At 36.3% G+C, this 16,322-nt stretch overlaps 2 protein-coding genes, 5 non-coding genes and 1 pseudogene across 7 annotated transcripts; all 8 read left to right on the forward strand.

Annotated features, from left to right (window-relative positions):
• The first annotated feature begins 9,247 nt into the window (after positions 1 to 9,247).
• On the forward strand, positions 9,248 to 12,727 carry LOC113350316 (40S ribosomal protein S3-2-like). The gene is made up of 6 exons (XM_026594434.1): positions 9,248 to 9,398; positions 9,514 to 9,661; positions 9,770 to 9,941; positions 10,977 to 11,031; positions 11,127 to 11,258; positions 12,319 to 12,727. The coding sequence occupies exons 1-6, from the start codon at positions 9,369 to 9,371 to the stop codon at positions 12,520 to 12,522; spliced, it is 741 nt and encodes a 246-aa protein (XP_026450219.1). The 5' UTR covers positions 9,248 to 9,368; the 3' UTR covers positions 12,523 to 12,727.
• On the forward strand, positions 10,374 to 10,482 carry LOC113354868. The gene has a single exon (XR_003362071.1). It is a non-coding gene; the product is annotated as a small nucleolar RNA snoR100 (small nucleolar RNA).
• On the forward strand, positions 11,363 to 11,452 carry LOC113354822. The gene has a single exon (XR_003362034.1). It is a non-coding gene; the product is annotated as a small nucleolar RNA Z101 (small nucleolar RNA).
• On the forward strand, positions 11,517 to 11,600 carry LOC113354834. Its single transcript, XR_003362043.1, has one exon. It is a non-coding gene; the product is annotated as a small nucleolar RNA Z102/R77 (small nucleolar RNA).
• LOC113354825 lies at positions 11,664 to 11,762 on the forward strand (annotated as a pseudogene).
• LOC113354831 lies at positions 11,840 to 11,923 on the forward strand. The gene has a single exon (XR_003362040.1). It is a non-coding gene; the product is annotated as a small nucleolar RNA Z102/R77 (small nucleolar RNA).
• Positions 12,001 to 12,090, forward strand: LOC113354810. Its single transcript, XR_003362023.1, has one exon. It is a non-coding gene; the product is annotated as a small nucleolar RNA Z101 (small nucleolar RNA).
• Positions 12,728 to 13,270: 543 nt separating the features above from the next.
• Positions 13,271 to 15,720, forward strand: LOC113350317 (ABC transporter G family member 9-like). The gene is made up of 3 exons (XM_026594435.1): positions 13,271 to 13,467; positions 13,560 to 14,340; positions 14,573 to 15,720. Exons 1-3 carry the CDS (start codon positions 13,423 to 13,425, stop codon positions 15,565 to 15,567), a joined length of 1,821 nt encoding a protein of 606 aa, XP_026450220.1. The 5' UTR covers positions 13,271 to 13,422; the 3' UTR covers positions 15,568 to 15,720.
• Positions 15,721 to 16,322: the final 602 nt, after the last annotated feature.

Here is a 16,322-nt window from a genome sequence, read left to right on the forward strand (position 1 = left end):
GACCTGTAATGTTTTGTTGTCAATATGAATTGTCTTGGGAAATGAGAATTTCCACGTATGGTATATAGGATACGCTCCTTCACATTTATATCTACATGAATTCAGCTTTTATTGCTTAGAGTGGGTCATCATAGTCTTGGTGATATCAATAGGTAATGAGTGTGGTTAGCACGAATATTATACATTGTTTGAAGAAGGAGTTTGTCCATATACATGTTTGTTTATTTCAGTGACTTGGTCACTTTTTAATGTCTGGGAAAACATTATTGTTTTCCAAATCTTGCCATGATTACTTAAAAGTTAAATGTTATTCCTACTGGGCACCCCTTTTAGGGATGATGTGCTCATCCATTGCCACTTTCAGTTTCAGAGACATATCATAGTTGCGCAGCGAAAGCTTCGAGGAGTTGAGTCCGTTTGTTAGATTACTTCGGTTATGTTTATTATGTTGTATGTTCTATTTGCAAAGAAAATGACTATTGTATATGTATCATTTGAAAGAAGTTCTTGTATATATATATATATATATATATTTCTGGGCAGGGCTAGTTTTGGGTTAAGTTTTATAGAAGATTTCTTAATTGAATTTTTAATTAAATGATTTAGATTCTTAGTGCCTCTTTATTTAGTTAATCTCTTGAATTAGTCAGCTGCTAGCTTTGGGGGCGCTACAGAATTCATCTAAAATGAGTTGATTTTCGTGCGTTTGTAATTATGAGCAGTACTTGCACTTAGTCGAGAGATAGTATTTCTCTATAAGGTGGGGAGTTTTGAAGACTAGAAGGATGAATCGATTTTCGAGGACGAAAAATTATAAGGTGGGGAGAATGTAAAGACCCTCAAGCTCGTCAACGCTATTAGACCGGTGAAGAGACGATTTAGCCGTTATGACTCGACTAATTAATATCGATTTTAACTAAAAATAATTAATCTACCAACGATCTAGATATGAAACTAGTATCATTAGATAGATCTCGAAAAGTTATGCGAAATGGTCTACTCAAACGCGTCATTCAGACACCGGATGAAGATGATATCATTGAATTTGTATGAAGGGTAAAATAGTCATTTTAATGATGGACTTTATGGAAGCCCTTATCCGAGTTGTTGGGTGCCTCAGTATTTTGGTCGGCCTTATCCCCAGACCGTGAAGGTAACTCTCATATTTTCCTTCTTCTTCATTCTTATTCTTCTTTCTTCTTCTCTCTTTTTCTTCTTCTTCTGCTCTTCGCCTCTGGCGATTCTCTGAGATTTCTGAGGATGTGAGGTCACGAGAATTAGACAAGTTATCTGAGATGGTGGTTGGTGGTGGTGATTGATGTTTACTGATTTGGGGAAAAGAATGGGTTGATGTTGTTATAATCAGACTTAGGGTTCTTGAGTCGATTTGGGAAATTATGAGGAATTAAGTAGTCTGATATTTGTTATGAGTTGTTAATAAATGTTGAAGGATGGGTGGTTATTAATTTGGTGACGTGAAGTAGTTCTGAAGATGAATCAAGAGTTATGGTTTCTCAGAGATTGAATTAGGGTTTGTGATAAAAACTAAGGAAGATGAAATTGAAGGTTTTGAGGGCTCATTGAAGATGTGTTTGTTTCGAATTAAGAGTTAAGGATTGATTTTGAAGCTGAGATCGATTAGAGCTCATGACTGAAGCTGTTAACAAAATTGGGGTTTGATTATATGAGGGTGATGAAATTATTATGAGTTTTGAATTGGTTGGTGTTGGAGCAGAATTTATCTGAAGTAATTGATCTTCTCTGTGATTTTGTTAAGTTATTCATTTCAAATTGTTGAATTTATAGAATGGTTGTTAAGATAAGAATTGAAATGATTATGAAGAGGGTGTTATGGAACTGTGGTACGTGGTCTAAGGCAGTGGCTGCTCTGGTGGTGGTGTTGTGTTGCTGATGGTACTGAGTTAGTGATGCCGAGGTTAGTAATGTAGAGTTGAAGTTGCAGGGGATATGAGTGATGGGGATGTATGAATTGTTGATAATGATTATAGCGTGGCAGGTGGAGTGTACAAGAATATGAGGTTGTTGAAATTACAACAATAGAGGTTGTAATGAACTGTATGAGGTAATGGAGGTTGTTTGGAATTACAATTAAATGTGATGTTGATTATGTTGGCTCTGAAGTGTGGATAGAAGCTGGTGGCAGTTGAGAATGGTTGAATTACTAGTGATGATAAGTTGAACAGAAGGGTGATGTAATGGTAGTGTTGTCTATGTATTTGAAGATGTAGGGTATTGTGAGTTAGTCTGGAGGTGAACTGTAATGGGTGCATATGAGGATTGTGTTGGATATGAGTGTATGAGTTGATGATGGTAAACTGAACTCAGTGGTTGATGTTTAGAGGAATAGGTTAAGTCGAATCTTGTAACGAAAGCTTAAAGCTGCAGTTGCAGAGAGTTTATAATTGTATCTGAAATTTGTAGTTTATTTAAGATCGAGTGATTTGGTGGTGTAACGTTATCAAGGAGATGAGAATGTAAGAAACTATAGCTTAAGTGAAACTAAAATAGAATTGTTGTATGTTAGTCATCCTAGTCAGATGTATGACTAGTTTGTTAATCTGATTGAGTTGAACCAGTTGACCGATTTAGACCTTGACCAGTTGACTAGTCTGACTGTTGACCATATTTTAACTTGATATCTGACTCTGGACTTGACCTGACCTTTAACTGACGTTGACCTCTTTGACCGTTAGTGACCGTTAGTTAGTTTTGACTATGGACTTGGGCTTAAAATCCCATATTCTTCAATTGGTGAACTGGACTCTTTATGGTCTGATTTGACCTTTTGTTCCTTCTACAAAGTTGTAGATATTCATGAGACTTAGCTAGTGGGTTATAGAACCAACCTATTTGAATTAGTAAACCTTATATATGCTAAAGATAGAGAATGAAAAGGGGTAGAATCATAAATGGGCTTAGAATCATTAGATAGAATGTATAATTCTTGTGTGAGCCATTGTGGCTAGATTCTTAGAGTTCTCGTGTGATTAACAGTTAGTTATTAACAACGATCGATTCAAAGGATGAACCAGTGGATCGTGGATCTTGAGGTAGCCGTGGCTTGTCATCAAAACATGTGGGAATTTACATTTAACTCTTTTGTGATTATAGTTCTTTTATTTTACAAAAGTTATGTTTAGCAAATTCATGCATTGTCTGATTGTGTACTCCATGCATTGTTTTATTTTAATTTCTGAAAGTACTGTAGATTATTTTAATCTTTCCATTTCTTGGAAAGGAGTTGTAATGCTTTGTTTGTCTTTATGAATGTTTGAGAAATAAGAATTTCCATCTGAATGCTTGAGAAATAGGAATTCCCATCCGTGGTACAGTAGAAACTCTATAAATTAATGTTGTTGGGACCACCAGAATTTATTAATTAAGCGAGATATTAATTAACCGATAAATTAGTACTTTATTAACTTATAGGTAAATTTAACTTAGATCTACAAATAATATAAGTTTAGATAGTTCGGATGAACATTTAGGCGGTGATATTACTCAAGAATTGCAAAATTTGATCGAGAAGTTGGGTTATCACAATTCAGTGAATGTCAAGATGTCCTGAATATCTAAAAGAAAATGAAGTTACGCAATTGTTGACTGATGAAGAAATAATTGAGAGCGTTATAGGAACTGATAAAGATAGGAAAAAAGATGATGAAAATTCCACAAAAGACCCCCCTTCACGAAACGAGGTTATTAAACGATAATCACATTAAATAATTTTTCGCCGGGATATGAGAAACAACACTAAAAATTCTTATGATGATAAGAAAATTAGTTCATGCGATATTGATTTTAACAAAAAACTGAAGACAATTGATTCATTTTTCAATAAATATTTATAAAACATTAGTGCATTCTACATATAGTGGATTATTAATTTATATTTCATATGGGGTCTACATAGGTAATCAAAAATGTATTAGTTTATAATTTTAGCGAATTATTAATTTGGTACATTGTTCCCGACTCGGGGTCGGCAAAAAATATTATTTAAGAGAGTTTATTAAATAATCGAGTATTAAATAATGGAGTTTCTGATGTATATATGATACACTCCTTCATTAATATCTACTTACTTTCGAGCTTTTATGCTTATTAGGTGTGTAAGGAATTGGTCGACATCAATATATGTTGTTAGGTGTGTAAGGAATTGGTCGACACCAATATTATAAATTGTTTGAAGAAGGAGTTAGTTCCATATACTTGATTGTTTATCTCTGTAAGTTGGTTGTATTTTAGTGTTTTGGGAAACATGAATTATTTTCCAAATCATTCCAATGATTACTTGAAAGTTATATGTTATTTCTACTGGGCACCCCTTTTAGGGATGATGTGCTCACCCATTCTCACTTTCAGTTTCAGAGACAGATTAGAGTTGCGCAGCGGAAGCTTCGAGGAGTCGAGTCTGTTAGTTGGTTAACTTCGACTATGTTTATTATGTTGTAGATTCTATTTGTAAACCAAATGACTATTGTATATGTATCATTTGATAGGATTTCTTGCATATATATATATTTCAGAGCGGGATTGGTTTTTATGTTAAGTTTTGTAGCAGATTTCTTAATTGAATGCTTAAGTATATGATTTGGATCCATAGTGCCTCTTTATTTAGTTAATCTCTTGGATTAGTCAGCTGTTAGATTTGGGGGCGCTACAGAATGATCGTTAGGCAGACTAGCTAGATCAACAGGGCGAGGCTTGGTGATAAGGAAACTTTGAAAAAGTTGTCTTTAACGAGAACAACATTTCATGGATTTTAACATGGACAAAAATATTTTCATGAACACTTCAATAAGTGAAAATGCGGGGGTAACAAAATACACCACCAACTTTTTCTTAGGCAACCTGTATGAACTAAACTCAAATATAATTCCGAGAGTTACAAATTAATGAATCTCAATCAGGAATTATATCACGAGTTTAAATCTCTTTATCTCACAATCAATATGTAAACGGAAACAAGTCCGTGAACCTGATTATACCGTGAGAGTACTTGGACGATTCCAAAGATCAATATCCAAGATCAATCAAGTCGTATCCAACAATTAAGATGGACATATCTACTTTGATTGATTTTACATAAAACATGTGATATTTCAATTATATAAATAAACAATATAATGCGGAAAAAAAATAACACAGACACCAGAAATTTTGTTATCGAGGAAACTGTAAATGCAGAAAAACCCCGGGACCTAGTCCAGATTTGAACACCAAACTGTATTAAGCCGCTACAGAGTCTAGCCTACTATCAATAATTCAGTTTGGAATGAAGTTGAGACCGAATCCACAGTCACAGTAGTTCAGTAACAGTCGCACTCCTTACACCATTTGAATCTCTCAAGACTCCAAGCAATTGATTCCATTAGATGACATCCTTTACATCCTAAGAGTTTCTTCAACTCAATTGAATACTTTAAACCAATATGCCTCCCACATAAAAGCTTATATGTGATTTTCGTTCTGATCGTTAGATCAAGGTGAGATCGGAAATCCGTCTGCAGTAGACTAGGTCTAGCAAACCTCAATATCCGGTACTTACGACTCCCGAAGAGTAGCCTAAATTTTTTTTACCTCACAAGTAAAACCTACTCTGATTTCAATAGAAAATCGTTATAGAGGAATATACCCGTGGAATCACAAAGTCTGAGACGAAGAACTTTGCAATTTATATCTATCTTGCCTGATCTGAGTGAGACTTAACAATCAGTATCAAGATCGGGGTACACGAACTATCAAAATAAAAATAGTCGGACCTGGCTTCACGAATCCCTAAGTGAAATCTTTTTCGTCGCTAAACCTAAAAAGGTTTAAAGGATAAGATGACTCTAGTTTACAACTAGGACACACAAGAAAAGAGTAAGAGATTCAAAAATTCCAGTTGCTTGAGGTTTTCTTTTTGTAGACTTTCAAGATCAAAGGTTGCTTTAGATTTAAGCTAAGGTATCTCTGGAATTAAGCAATCAAAATCCACCGTTAAATGAATCTTTGACTTGAGATAAACACAACAAAATATACACTCTGGTTAGGATGAACCATAAACGAACCGTGTATAAGGACTTGTTCATGAAAGGTTAGCCGAAACTAGCTATTCGAACTATAATCTTAGCCATTTTCATATAACACTTTTATACTTTAATCTTGAGTCACAAGCATAGGTTATAATGTGACCAAATATGTTTATATGTATTTTTAGAGAGTTGTTCAAATGTCGATTATCTCATAGAAATAATTCTGATGCATCTAAAAATATTCGACTGGGTAAGTACATGTACTGGAACGTGTACTTACTTCCAGTTTGTGAGTTTTTTTTGTCATGGTACGTATACGGGTATGTGTGCCTTTAAGACAAAAATAGTTTAGGAGTCTATAAATGTTTTTGGTATCCATACTAGGTATGTGTACCTTCCTGATTTCACGAGTCAACGGATCTTTTTGGTATCCATACCGGGTATGTGTACCAAAGCTTTTGTCGAGCTATAACTATGCCGGTACGTGTACTGGGTACATGTACCGCGGCTCCGGACCTATTACAGTTATGCCAGTACGTGAACTGGTATGTGTACTGTCCTGTATCCAGATTTACAATAGTTCTATATCTCTCTAATAATCGATTTAAAACATTCCCGAATAACATCAATGAAACTTATATCATTGTTCCAGGAATTTTTCAAATGATTAACTTGAATCATGATTTAAGTCATAAACAATATTTCTTAACCAAAAAATTCATCAAGTTTTGAACAAATGTTCTAAGCTTAGTCATTCATATTTCGAGAATAATTAACAAGATAAACTTGGGTCGAAATTTCTGTTGTGCATGTAAAGTCCACTTAGTCATGCGAATTAGTCCCATAAGTAGAAAGGTGAAAACTTAAATAATAGGTTGGTTCAGACTTCACTTACCTTTTGTCGATGAAATTCTCCAATTGTTTTTGATCTGCACCTTCAAACGGTAGAACCGAGTGATGTCTGGTACTCATCCACACACTTCTATCCTAATCCGAGATTTGACTAAATATATACTAGAAATTAAGATATAATTTTGATCAACTAAATTTGAGAACAAGCTTGAGATGTCAACACTTGTGAGTTCGACCGAGCAATGCTCTAACAATAAGGAATCCACGACAACGTTTGCCATGGGAAGGAAAGCGGATAAGGTGGAACAACAATTGAGTGAACAACATACCCTACAACTTTCCTAGTATGAGGATGACGATTCCTCTGATGAAGCAGAAAAAGAGGAATACCACCTTGATTAAATGGCTCTGCTTCAATGTAGTAGCTAAGTTTTATTTGAGTTTGAAAACTAAATATACCAGCTAATTTTAATTTAAATGCAATAATTTAATTTTAATTTAAATGTAATATCTAGTTTTAACATAATTCTTGTGCAAATTAAATGTATTTGCTTTTAACTTATCACTTAATTTGAATAGTCCCATTTTGTTGAGTCTTCTTTCGAATTACGTTAACTTATTAAAATATATAAACGATGGCGAACTTCCATTTGAAAACTTCAAATGCGCATTCAATATCCTCTCTCAAATCCATTTGTTGCATGTTAGTATATTACTTACCTTTTAGTCGGTTTGACTCTAGGACTGAACTAAAGTAGACCATTGTGGATAGATTCTCTCATCTAGGTAATACCCCTAAGTGTAGTTATGACCGTTGATGATGAAATTACAGTGTGGCTCGAGCCCATGTTTAAGATTTTCAAACAATAGTGATTTATGCAAAATATTAATTTTCAAACCCAGAAGTCTAGAAAAAGCATACCAAGTCCGTCAATCATATATAAGCAGCCGAAGATTCCAAAACCACCACCGGTCTTGGGTAATGACCCCTTATACCCGACAAAGCTTAACAATACTCCTTTGAGTTAAGTTTTAAAAATCTTAATCAGAATACACACGATTCGTCATTAAAATAATCATGTATGATCTTGTCGTGGTAAAAATGTCGCTCTTACCGCGTTCTTTTTCTAGTGAAAACTTGTTACCACTCTAAAGACTTAAGTATTATCCCTGAATATAATTGCATCATAAAGTTTTGTCGCCTTATAGCCTTATATGACTCTTCATCCAACTGTTACGAATCTCTAAATACATTTCTTGTTCTCTTTCATTTAAGGTTTCATCCATTTACATATCCTCTTCAGAAGATTCAAAATCAGGATTCATCGTTGAAAACAAATTAAATTAATTGAAATCGAAAGAAAATTGATATGTATACAGAAAGTTGTGATCTTATGGGAGAGAATTGTGGGTAATTTAATGAGGAGATAAATAAATAGTCTTTGAAGCTAACCGTTGGTGGGAAAACTAGCCTTTGGTGGCTGAACCGACACTGTTCGGCAAATTTTTTGAGCTGATGGCTTAAGTTGTACCAATCGACCCAGTTTTGTTGTGCATCTCTGGTGTCGCTGCAGATTAAGTTTTCCCATAGAGAAAAAGCGCGTTTGTTCATCCACGTGGTTAAGCAAATTGTTTTATTTAGAAATTCCCATAAGAAATGCCCTTAACTCTCATCTTATCTACAATAGACCTCTATATATTGTGCGCGGTGTCGCTTTTTCGATCTCAAGAACTGAACGAAATTATGCTAACTTGCATAAGTTTCCATAACATGGTCTTCATAGAGGAAACAGGCGCTATCTATAATAGACCTCTATATATTGTGCGCGGTGTCGCTTTTTCGATCTCAAGAACTGAACGAAATTATGCTAACTTGCATAAGTTTTCATAACATTGTCGTCATAGAGGAAACATGCGTAATCATAATCGGACTAGTTATAAAGAAGAAAATTTGAGATGTTAATATGTAGCCGTTGGGCGAACTACCTAACGCTTTGTGACAGGTACTACATCCCTGACATCTTAACTTCAACCGCAGTTGAATTTGAGCCGCACGACTTAATAAGAAATATGCATCTCTTACTCTGCCGCGGTGGGCAAACCTTCTCCCATCTATTTTTCATGTTTGTTGAGTTCACCGTGTGAAATTAACAACTCTCTGATTCGCCGAACTGCCGTGACATATTTGGTGTGTGCCAATGCCAAAACTTCAATTTCCAACACCCATATGGGCCTATATAAGAAAGGTAATTTTTGTAGAGCAGTGAAATGTGAAATCCCATATCCAAGCCCAATTATAAATCGGGCTGATTTTGTGAGGTATGGGTTTTATCGTAGGTATAAATTTATCTCTTTCAGCCAACTCCCACTTCTTTATCATCTCTCCTCTTCTCAACAGCAGCAGCAGTTTTTAGGGTTTACAAAGACGAGAAGCTAAGTCGCTCTCGTCTTCTTTCCACTCACAGATCTTCAATCATGGCGACTCAAATGAGTAAGAAACGAAAGGTAAATCCTCCTCCTTCAATCCCTGTTTCCGTATCATTTTTATTTCTGATTTTTTTCCTGATTTTTTAGGGATTTTTTAGAGGTTTGAATCGATTGTGTTGATTATGATTTACAGTTCGTTGCTGATGGAGTGTTCTTCGCTGAGTTGAACGAAGTATTGACAAGAGAACTAGCTGAAGATGGTTACTCTGGTGTTGAAGTTAGGGTTACACCTATGAGAACTGAAATCATCATCAGAGCCACCAGAACTCAAAATGTTCTTGGTATGAAAACAACTCTTTAACTCTTAATCTTAGAATTTTAGTTGTATTTTGGTATAGATCTGATGAAATTAGGGATTTGATGATTGTTTTGGATTTTTGGATTTGCAGGTGAGAAGGGAAGGAGGATTAGAGAATTGACCTCTGTTGTACAGAAGAGGTTTAAGTTCCCTGAGAACAGCGTTGAGCTTTACGCTGAGAAAGTTAACAACAGAGGTTTATGTGCTATTGCTCAAGCTGAGTCTCTCAGATACAAGCTTCTTGGAGGGCTTGCTGTTCGTAGGTGTGTGTATTCATATATTTTGGCAAATGACCTTAATTACCATGTGTATATGAATTTGATTTGTTGTGAATAAGTGGGTAAATAGGTATGGTTTTGATTCTAGTCTCGTGTTCATAATGCTTGCTAATTACATCCATTTACATGTTAATATGAATCTGATTTTTTGTGTGAATAAGTGGGCGATTGGTAGATTTAAGTCCCGTGTTCATAATGTTTGCTAATTACATCCATTTACATGTTAATATGAATTTGATTTTTTGTGTGAAATAAGTGGGTAGTTGGTATCGTTTTGATTTAAGTCTCGTGTTCACTTGGTTGTGGTTTCACATGTCTGGGTGATTGCGATGTGGCTGCATGTTTTTGTGGAATATGCATGTGTCTGTGTATGTATTGTTAGAAATCTGTGCACAATTAAGCCGATGCTCCAGAAAATAATGAGGGAAGCATGGTACTGTGTACGGAAATTGATAATGGTACTAATGTCTGCTTGCTCTGATGCTTCTGGCTCTGATTTTGCGGGCCTGGAAACGTACCTACATCATTCATTTTTGCTATCTGAATTATGATTATGAATGAGTTGTATTTCTGATCTGTATGATTGCTGTAGACACATGATAGGGTTTCCATGATGTATATGTCACAATACTATGCACTTCTGTATGTCATCTATAAAGCAAATAGGTAAAAATGGTACCAACTTTGTGTCGGAAGATGACTACATGGATTATGCTTTTCCAAGCTATTTAGTTCATGATGCCTTTATTTCATGTTTGTAAGCTCGGGTAGCCACATTCCTTCCTACATCTGCTTATATGGTTCATAGACTTCCAATACTCAAACACTTTGATCTTGTCGTGTGTCATCTGTAATGCAAATAGGTTCGGTGACTACTTTGTTGGAAGATGACTAAATGAAAAATGCTTTTACAAGTATATTCATCATCATGTTGCTTTGTAAATATTTTTTCTGAAGATGCTTGATTATGAATCATATAAGCTATTTCTCTATTGCTAATGGAATAATTTCTGTGCTTAGGGCCTGCTATGGTGTTTTGAGATTCGTCATGGAAAGTGGCGCCAAGGGTTGCGAGGTTCAATCTGCTGCTATTCTTTCATGCACTCCTGTCTTTTACCCTCTATTCTGCTTGATTTGGTATTTAACTTCAAGTTTGTAATTGTTATACAGGTTATTGTGAGTGGAAAGCTTAGGGCAGCTCGTGCAAAGTCAATGAAGTTCAAGGATGGATACATGATTTCTTCTGGTCAGCCTGTTAACGAGTACATTGACTCAGCCGTTAGACACGTCCTTCTTAGACAGGTCAGTTTGTACACCTCATCTGTTACTCTCTTATAACTCTTTATGATTCCTCTGTTTATTTATTTTGAACATGATAATTATGGATTGTTTTCACTGTTGAGTGTCACGGGCAAATGAGGAAATTTTATTTGTAAATGGGTAATTTGCGTCTGAATATTCATTGATGTTAACACCTTGGAGTTCTGATGCCCTGAATAAATCTCTACTTTGTTTATTTGTTATTAGTTTTTTTTTCATTTTGGTTATAAGTATTCGAGAGAATGAGGTGATGATTAGGTAATTTCCCTATTGGTTTGATCGTCGAAATGATGGCTTAAATGTATTAGCTCTAGCTGATCATTCTCTATACTTAAATGCGGTCTTTTGTTTCGAATGAAACTTATGGTATGTGGTAACTGTTGATTTTCAAGGCACATGAGGAAATTTTATATGTAAATGGGTAATTTGCGTCTGAATAATTCATTAATTCATTGATGTTAACACCTTGGAGACCTGGTGCCTCGAATCTCTTCTTTGTTTGTTGTTATTGTTTTCTCCTGCTTTTGTTTGTTTCGTTTGGGTTAAGAGTTTTATAGTGGAGAATATGAGGTGATGATTAAGTAATTTCCCTATTGGTTTGATTGCCGAAATGATGGCATAAATGTATTAGCTCTGGCTGATCATTCTCTCCATACTTTCTTTCTGTTGTCTTTCATTAGAATGGAACATTTGGTTTGTTCTGTTTGTTCTAGTTGTTGACTTTCAAGGGCAAATGAGGAAAATTTATATGTGAATGGGTAATTTGCGTCTGAAGTTTCATTGATGTTAACACCTTGGAGATCTGATGCCCTGAATCTCTTCCTTGTTTACTTTTTTTTATCGTTTTCTCTTCCTCAAGTAATTTCCCTATTGGTGTGATTGTCGAAATGATGCCATAAATGCAGCTCTATCTGATCATTCTCTCCGTTCTCACTAAAAAACAGTTTTACATTTTTTTTTATACGCAGAGTTAGATATTTCCTTAGTTTCTGGGAATTCCTTTCATCTTCTAACTTCAATTCATCTGTTATTTGTTGAGCAGGGTGTTCTTGGTATCAAGGTCAAGATCATGTTGGATTGGGATCCTAAAGGAAAGAATGGTCCAATGACTCCATTGCCCGATGTTGTTACTATCCACCAACCCAAGGATGAAGAAGACTTTGTCAGGCCTTCAATGATGGCTCCTACCGAAATTGACATGCCACCACCTCAAATGGAAGTTCCCCCACAAATGATAGTAGCTTGAATTGGATGTGGTTTCTAGATTATGGTCATTTTTGAGTTCTGTAATTTCTCAGAAGAGGATTTTGAATGATATTACTTTTTAAGTTTATGTGGGTTTTGCTTTTGTTAAGTAGTAGAAAACTACAGAGAAGTCTAATCAAGTTTATTGAGATACTTTAACATTTCAATACATGTCCACTTGATCCTTAGCTTTGAAACACCAAAAAGGCAACTCTTCGCTTTTTTGTTTTTCTTTTCCTTGGTGATAAATCTTGTTCCCAAATCTCCAGTTCTGCAAAATTGTCATGGGAATTTACCATTGTGGATGTAGTGTTTTGTTCTACTCATCCAAGCTGTACAGCTGAAGTTCATAGTCCTAGGGGTAAAACAAGAAACGATATCTTAATCCAAGATATTTGAGATTTCAAAATGCTTCATATCGCATCTTCAAAATGCTTGTGCACATCTCCAGAATTTTTATGTGAATTGTAGTAGGATTTGCAATAAATCCTAAATCCTCCCACGTATGGTCACAGTATAACGATGCAATATTATAGGGCCTGAGCCTTGAAGACCTAGATTTTCACATGCAGAATTTCATTTTATAGGGCTCGAGCCTTGAAGACCTAGATTTTCAGATTTGCAATATTCGCTGGACTCTTTTATAGTGTTCAAGTTGGCTACGACTTGCGTAGAAGCTTCCGCCTAAAAAACTAGTTTTAAGTTGGCCATGTCTTACATAGAAGCTTCTGCCTAAAAACAAGCTTTTGTGTATCATTGAAACTCTAAAGATTTGGAGTTTGTTTCTGAATCCAACTAAAATCAAGAATCCTAGTTTGATTCAAACACTACAAAATCATCACTATAAATAGAGCCGCATGCATCTTTCCAATATGCACAAAAATTGCCGGTGAGTCGGAACATGGAGAATCCATTAATCTCTGCCAATTATCCTATTACCCTAAAGGTATGCTCTACTATAATACAATCATGTATATACTTGTTTTTTTGCCAGATGATATTATGTTGTATTAATCTTCTCTTATTATATGAATGCAGTTTGAAGATATTGGATACAAGATTAAGATCCAAGGAGGTGGTGGTAAAAAACAAGTCAAAGAGAAAACAGTCTTGAATGGAATCACAGGTGCAGTAGATCCAGGTGAGATCTTAGCCATATTAGGTCCTTCCGGATGTGGGAAAACAACCCTCCTAACTGCATTAGGAGGTAGGCTTGGTGGAGACCTAACCGGTAGGATCACATACAATGGGAATCCCTTTTCCAATAACATGAATCGAAGAACAGGGTTCGTTACCCAAGATGATCACTTCCATGCTCACCTTACAGTAACAGAAACACTCGTATTTACGGCAAGTTTAAGATTACCTAATTCACTTACTCAAGAACAAAAAGTTGCGCATGCTGAGGCAGTTATAGCGCAACTTGGTCTAACCAAGTGCAAGAACAACGTCATGGGAGGACCAGGACTCCGAGGTGTTTCCGGGGGTGAAAGGAAGAGAGTTAGTATAGGGGAAGAGATGCTGATCAACCCGAGCCTTTTGTTTCTCGACGAGCCTACGTCAGGTCTTGATTCGACGTCCGCTCAGCAGGTTGTGTCTGTGTTGTGTGATTTTGCTAAAGGCGGACGAACTGTTTTGATGTCAATTCACCAACCTTCAAGTCGAGTGTTTTACATGTTTCATAAGATTTTACTCTTGTCAGATGGTAATATTGTGTATTTCGGCAAGGGAGAAACAACCATGGATTATTTCGCCAGCATTGGTTACACTCCGTCCGTCGCCATGAATCCTGCTGAGTTCCTCTTGGATCTTGCCAATGGTTAGTATTACAAATTTAACTTTACAAGCTATGTTGTCTGAGGCGCTAGGCGCCCAGGTAACACATTTTTGCGCCTTGGGCATTTTATTAGCTAGGCGCCCCCTTCCCGACTAATGCGCCTTGGGCGCTTAGGTGAGCCTAGCTCGCCTTTTACACCATAGTGAATCATATTTTTTTTTTTTTCTTTTACCAGTTACCAAATAACTGATGTTCTACGTTTATGAATATGTAGGAGTCCATATAGATGAGGACAAAAGTGGAATGCCAATGAAACAAGAGCTCATCTCTCTTTACCAAACCAACATTGGTAACAGCCTGAAGTTGGAGGCGCAACAGGATATCATCAATAAGAAAGACGGCGAGCTTTCAATTGCTGATAACGGTTTTGGTCGATGGAACACAACTTGGGGGCAACAGTTTATGGTGTTGGTTAAAAGGGATCTTAAAGAGAGGAAGCACGAATCCTTTAGCCGTCTTAAAATTACTCAAATTCTGGTTGGTGCTATATTTATTGGACTTACTTGGTGGCGAACCCCTATTTCTCACTTACAAGACCAGATTAGTCTCCTATACTACTTCTCCCTGTTTTGGAGCTTGTTGCCGGTGTTCAGTTCAATAAACACATTTCCTCAAGAACGACTGATGCTTACAAAAGAACGTTCGTCAAGCATGTACAGGCTTTTAGCCTACTTCGTCGCAAGAACAACAACCGAGCTTCCTATTGAGTTAGCCTTACCAACCATGTTCACAATCATAACCTATTTTATGGGAGGGTTGAAGGGAACAGCTTCCAACTTCTTCAAAACACTATTTTCTCTCCTATACAGCGTGTTGGTTTCTCAGGGTATGGGGCTTGCCATTGGTGCCGCAATTATGGATCTGAGATCTGCAATAACATTCGCATCAATTTTGGTACAGATGTTCCTATTAGTCGGTGGGTTCTATAGACAAAATATTCCTGCATTCCTATCATGGTTTAAGTACATCTCCAACAACTATTACACATTCAGACTGTTGTTGGCGTCACAATATGAGAGTGATGAATTGTATCTATGTGCACCAGACACAAGTTGTAAGGTAGGAGATTTTCCTATGATACAGCAAATGGGACTGGGAAATGTAGGCGTCTCTATTGGTGCTTTGGCAGTAATGCTTGTAGGGTACAGAGTTATAGCTTATGTTGCCCTGATGAGACTCGGAAGGAGACGCAAGATAAAGAGTCAGTGATTTTTGGGAGGTTTGCCTCGTTATGCCCCCTCTTTCTTTTTCTTTTTTTGATAGAAGTTTATGTCCTCTTAATTCTTTATTACATGCATATTCAAAGTAATAGAGTTTGATTTAGAATGAATCTACGTGTTCTATGTGATTTTTACTTGTTCACTACTCGTGGAGATGTCTTTGCCCCGTCTGTACAATATTTAACATATTGACACCAAAAATATACAATTCATAGACAAAAAAGAAGAAGAAGAGGTTGAGATTGAATGGTCTAAAATGATGAATATGACTTACCACTGGTGCAAATGTGCAACAAAAAGTATCAACTACGTAGGGCATGGATACATAAATATCATTAGTTTTAGCTTTAGCGATTTTCGGAATGTCATCCAGCTGAGTGTTGTTTGCAACCCTTGGGTCCGTAGTGTTGGGAGCTTCGTCCAACAATCTTTCGGCACAAGTAGCAATAATGCTTCTGGCAAAACCAGCAGAATATGTAGTTGTTATTCTCAACCTGTTTCATTTGCAACAAAATAATTATATTACTGTAGCTCTTATCAGTCAAACAATTTGCAACTGGAAAAAGAGTTAGTTTCGCCCACCTTTGTATTCATATGACAGCACATTGGACATGAGTGAGGAAGGTTTGCTGGATTTTGAGCTCGTATCTGATTTAGTATCTGCCGCTGACGCTCCAGATGCTGTTGTGCTGCCTGCCCATTGATAAGCAATTTCCTGCCCTGATTGGCCCGTCCAAATCATAC

Source organism: Papaver somniferum, chromosome 2 (genome assembly GCF_003573695.1).
Source record: "Papaver somniferum cultivar HN1 chromosome 2, ASM357369v1, whole genome shotgun sequence".
Classification (NCBI taxonomy): domain Eukaryota; kingdom Viridiplantae; phylum Streptophyta; class Magnoliopsida; order Ranunculales; family Papaveraceae; genus Papaver; species Papaver somniferum.

Coding starts and splice junctions, on each gene's coding strand:
- LOC113350317 (XM_026594435.1), top strand. CDS start 13,423: ATGGAGAATCCATTAATCTCTGCCAATTATCCTATTACCCTAAAG. Junction 13,468..13,559: donor ATTATCCTATTACCCTAAAG/GTATGCTCTACT, acceptor ATATGAATGCAG/TTTGAAGATATTGGATACAA. Junction 14,341..14,572: donor CCTCTTGGATCTTGCCAATG/GTTAGTATTACA, acceptor ATGAATATGTAG/GAGTCCATATAGATGAGGAC.
- LOC113350316 (XM_026594434.1), top strand. CDS start 9,369: ATGGCGACTCAAATGAGTAAGAAACGAAAG. Junction 9,399..9,513: donor AAATGAGTAAGAAACGAAAG/GTAAATCCTCCT, acceptor TATGATTTACAG/TTCGTTGCTGATGGAGTGTT. Junction 9,662..9,769: donor CAGAACTCAAAATGTTCTTG/GTATGAAAACAA, acceptor TTGGATTTGCAG/GTGAGAAGGGAAGGAGGATT.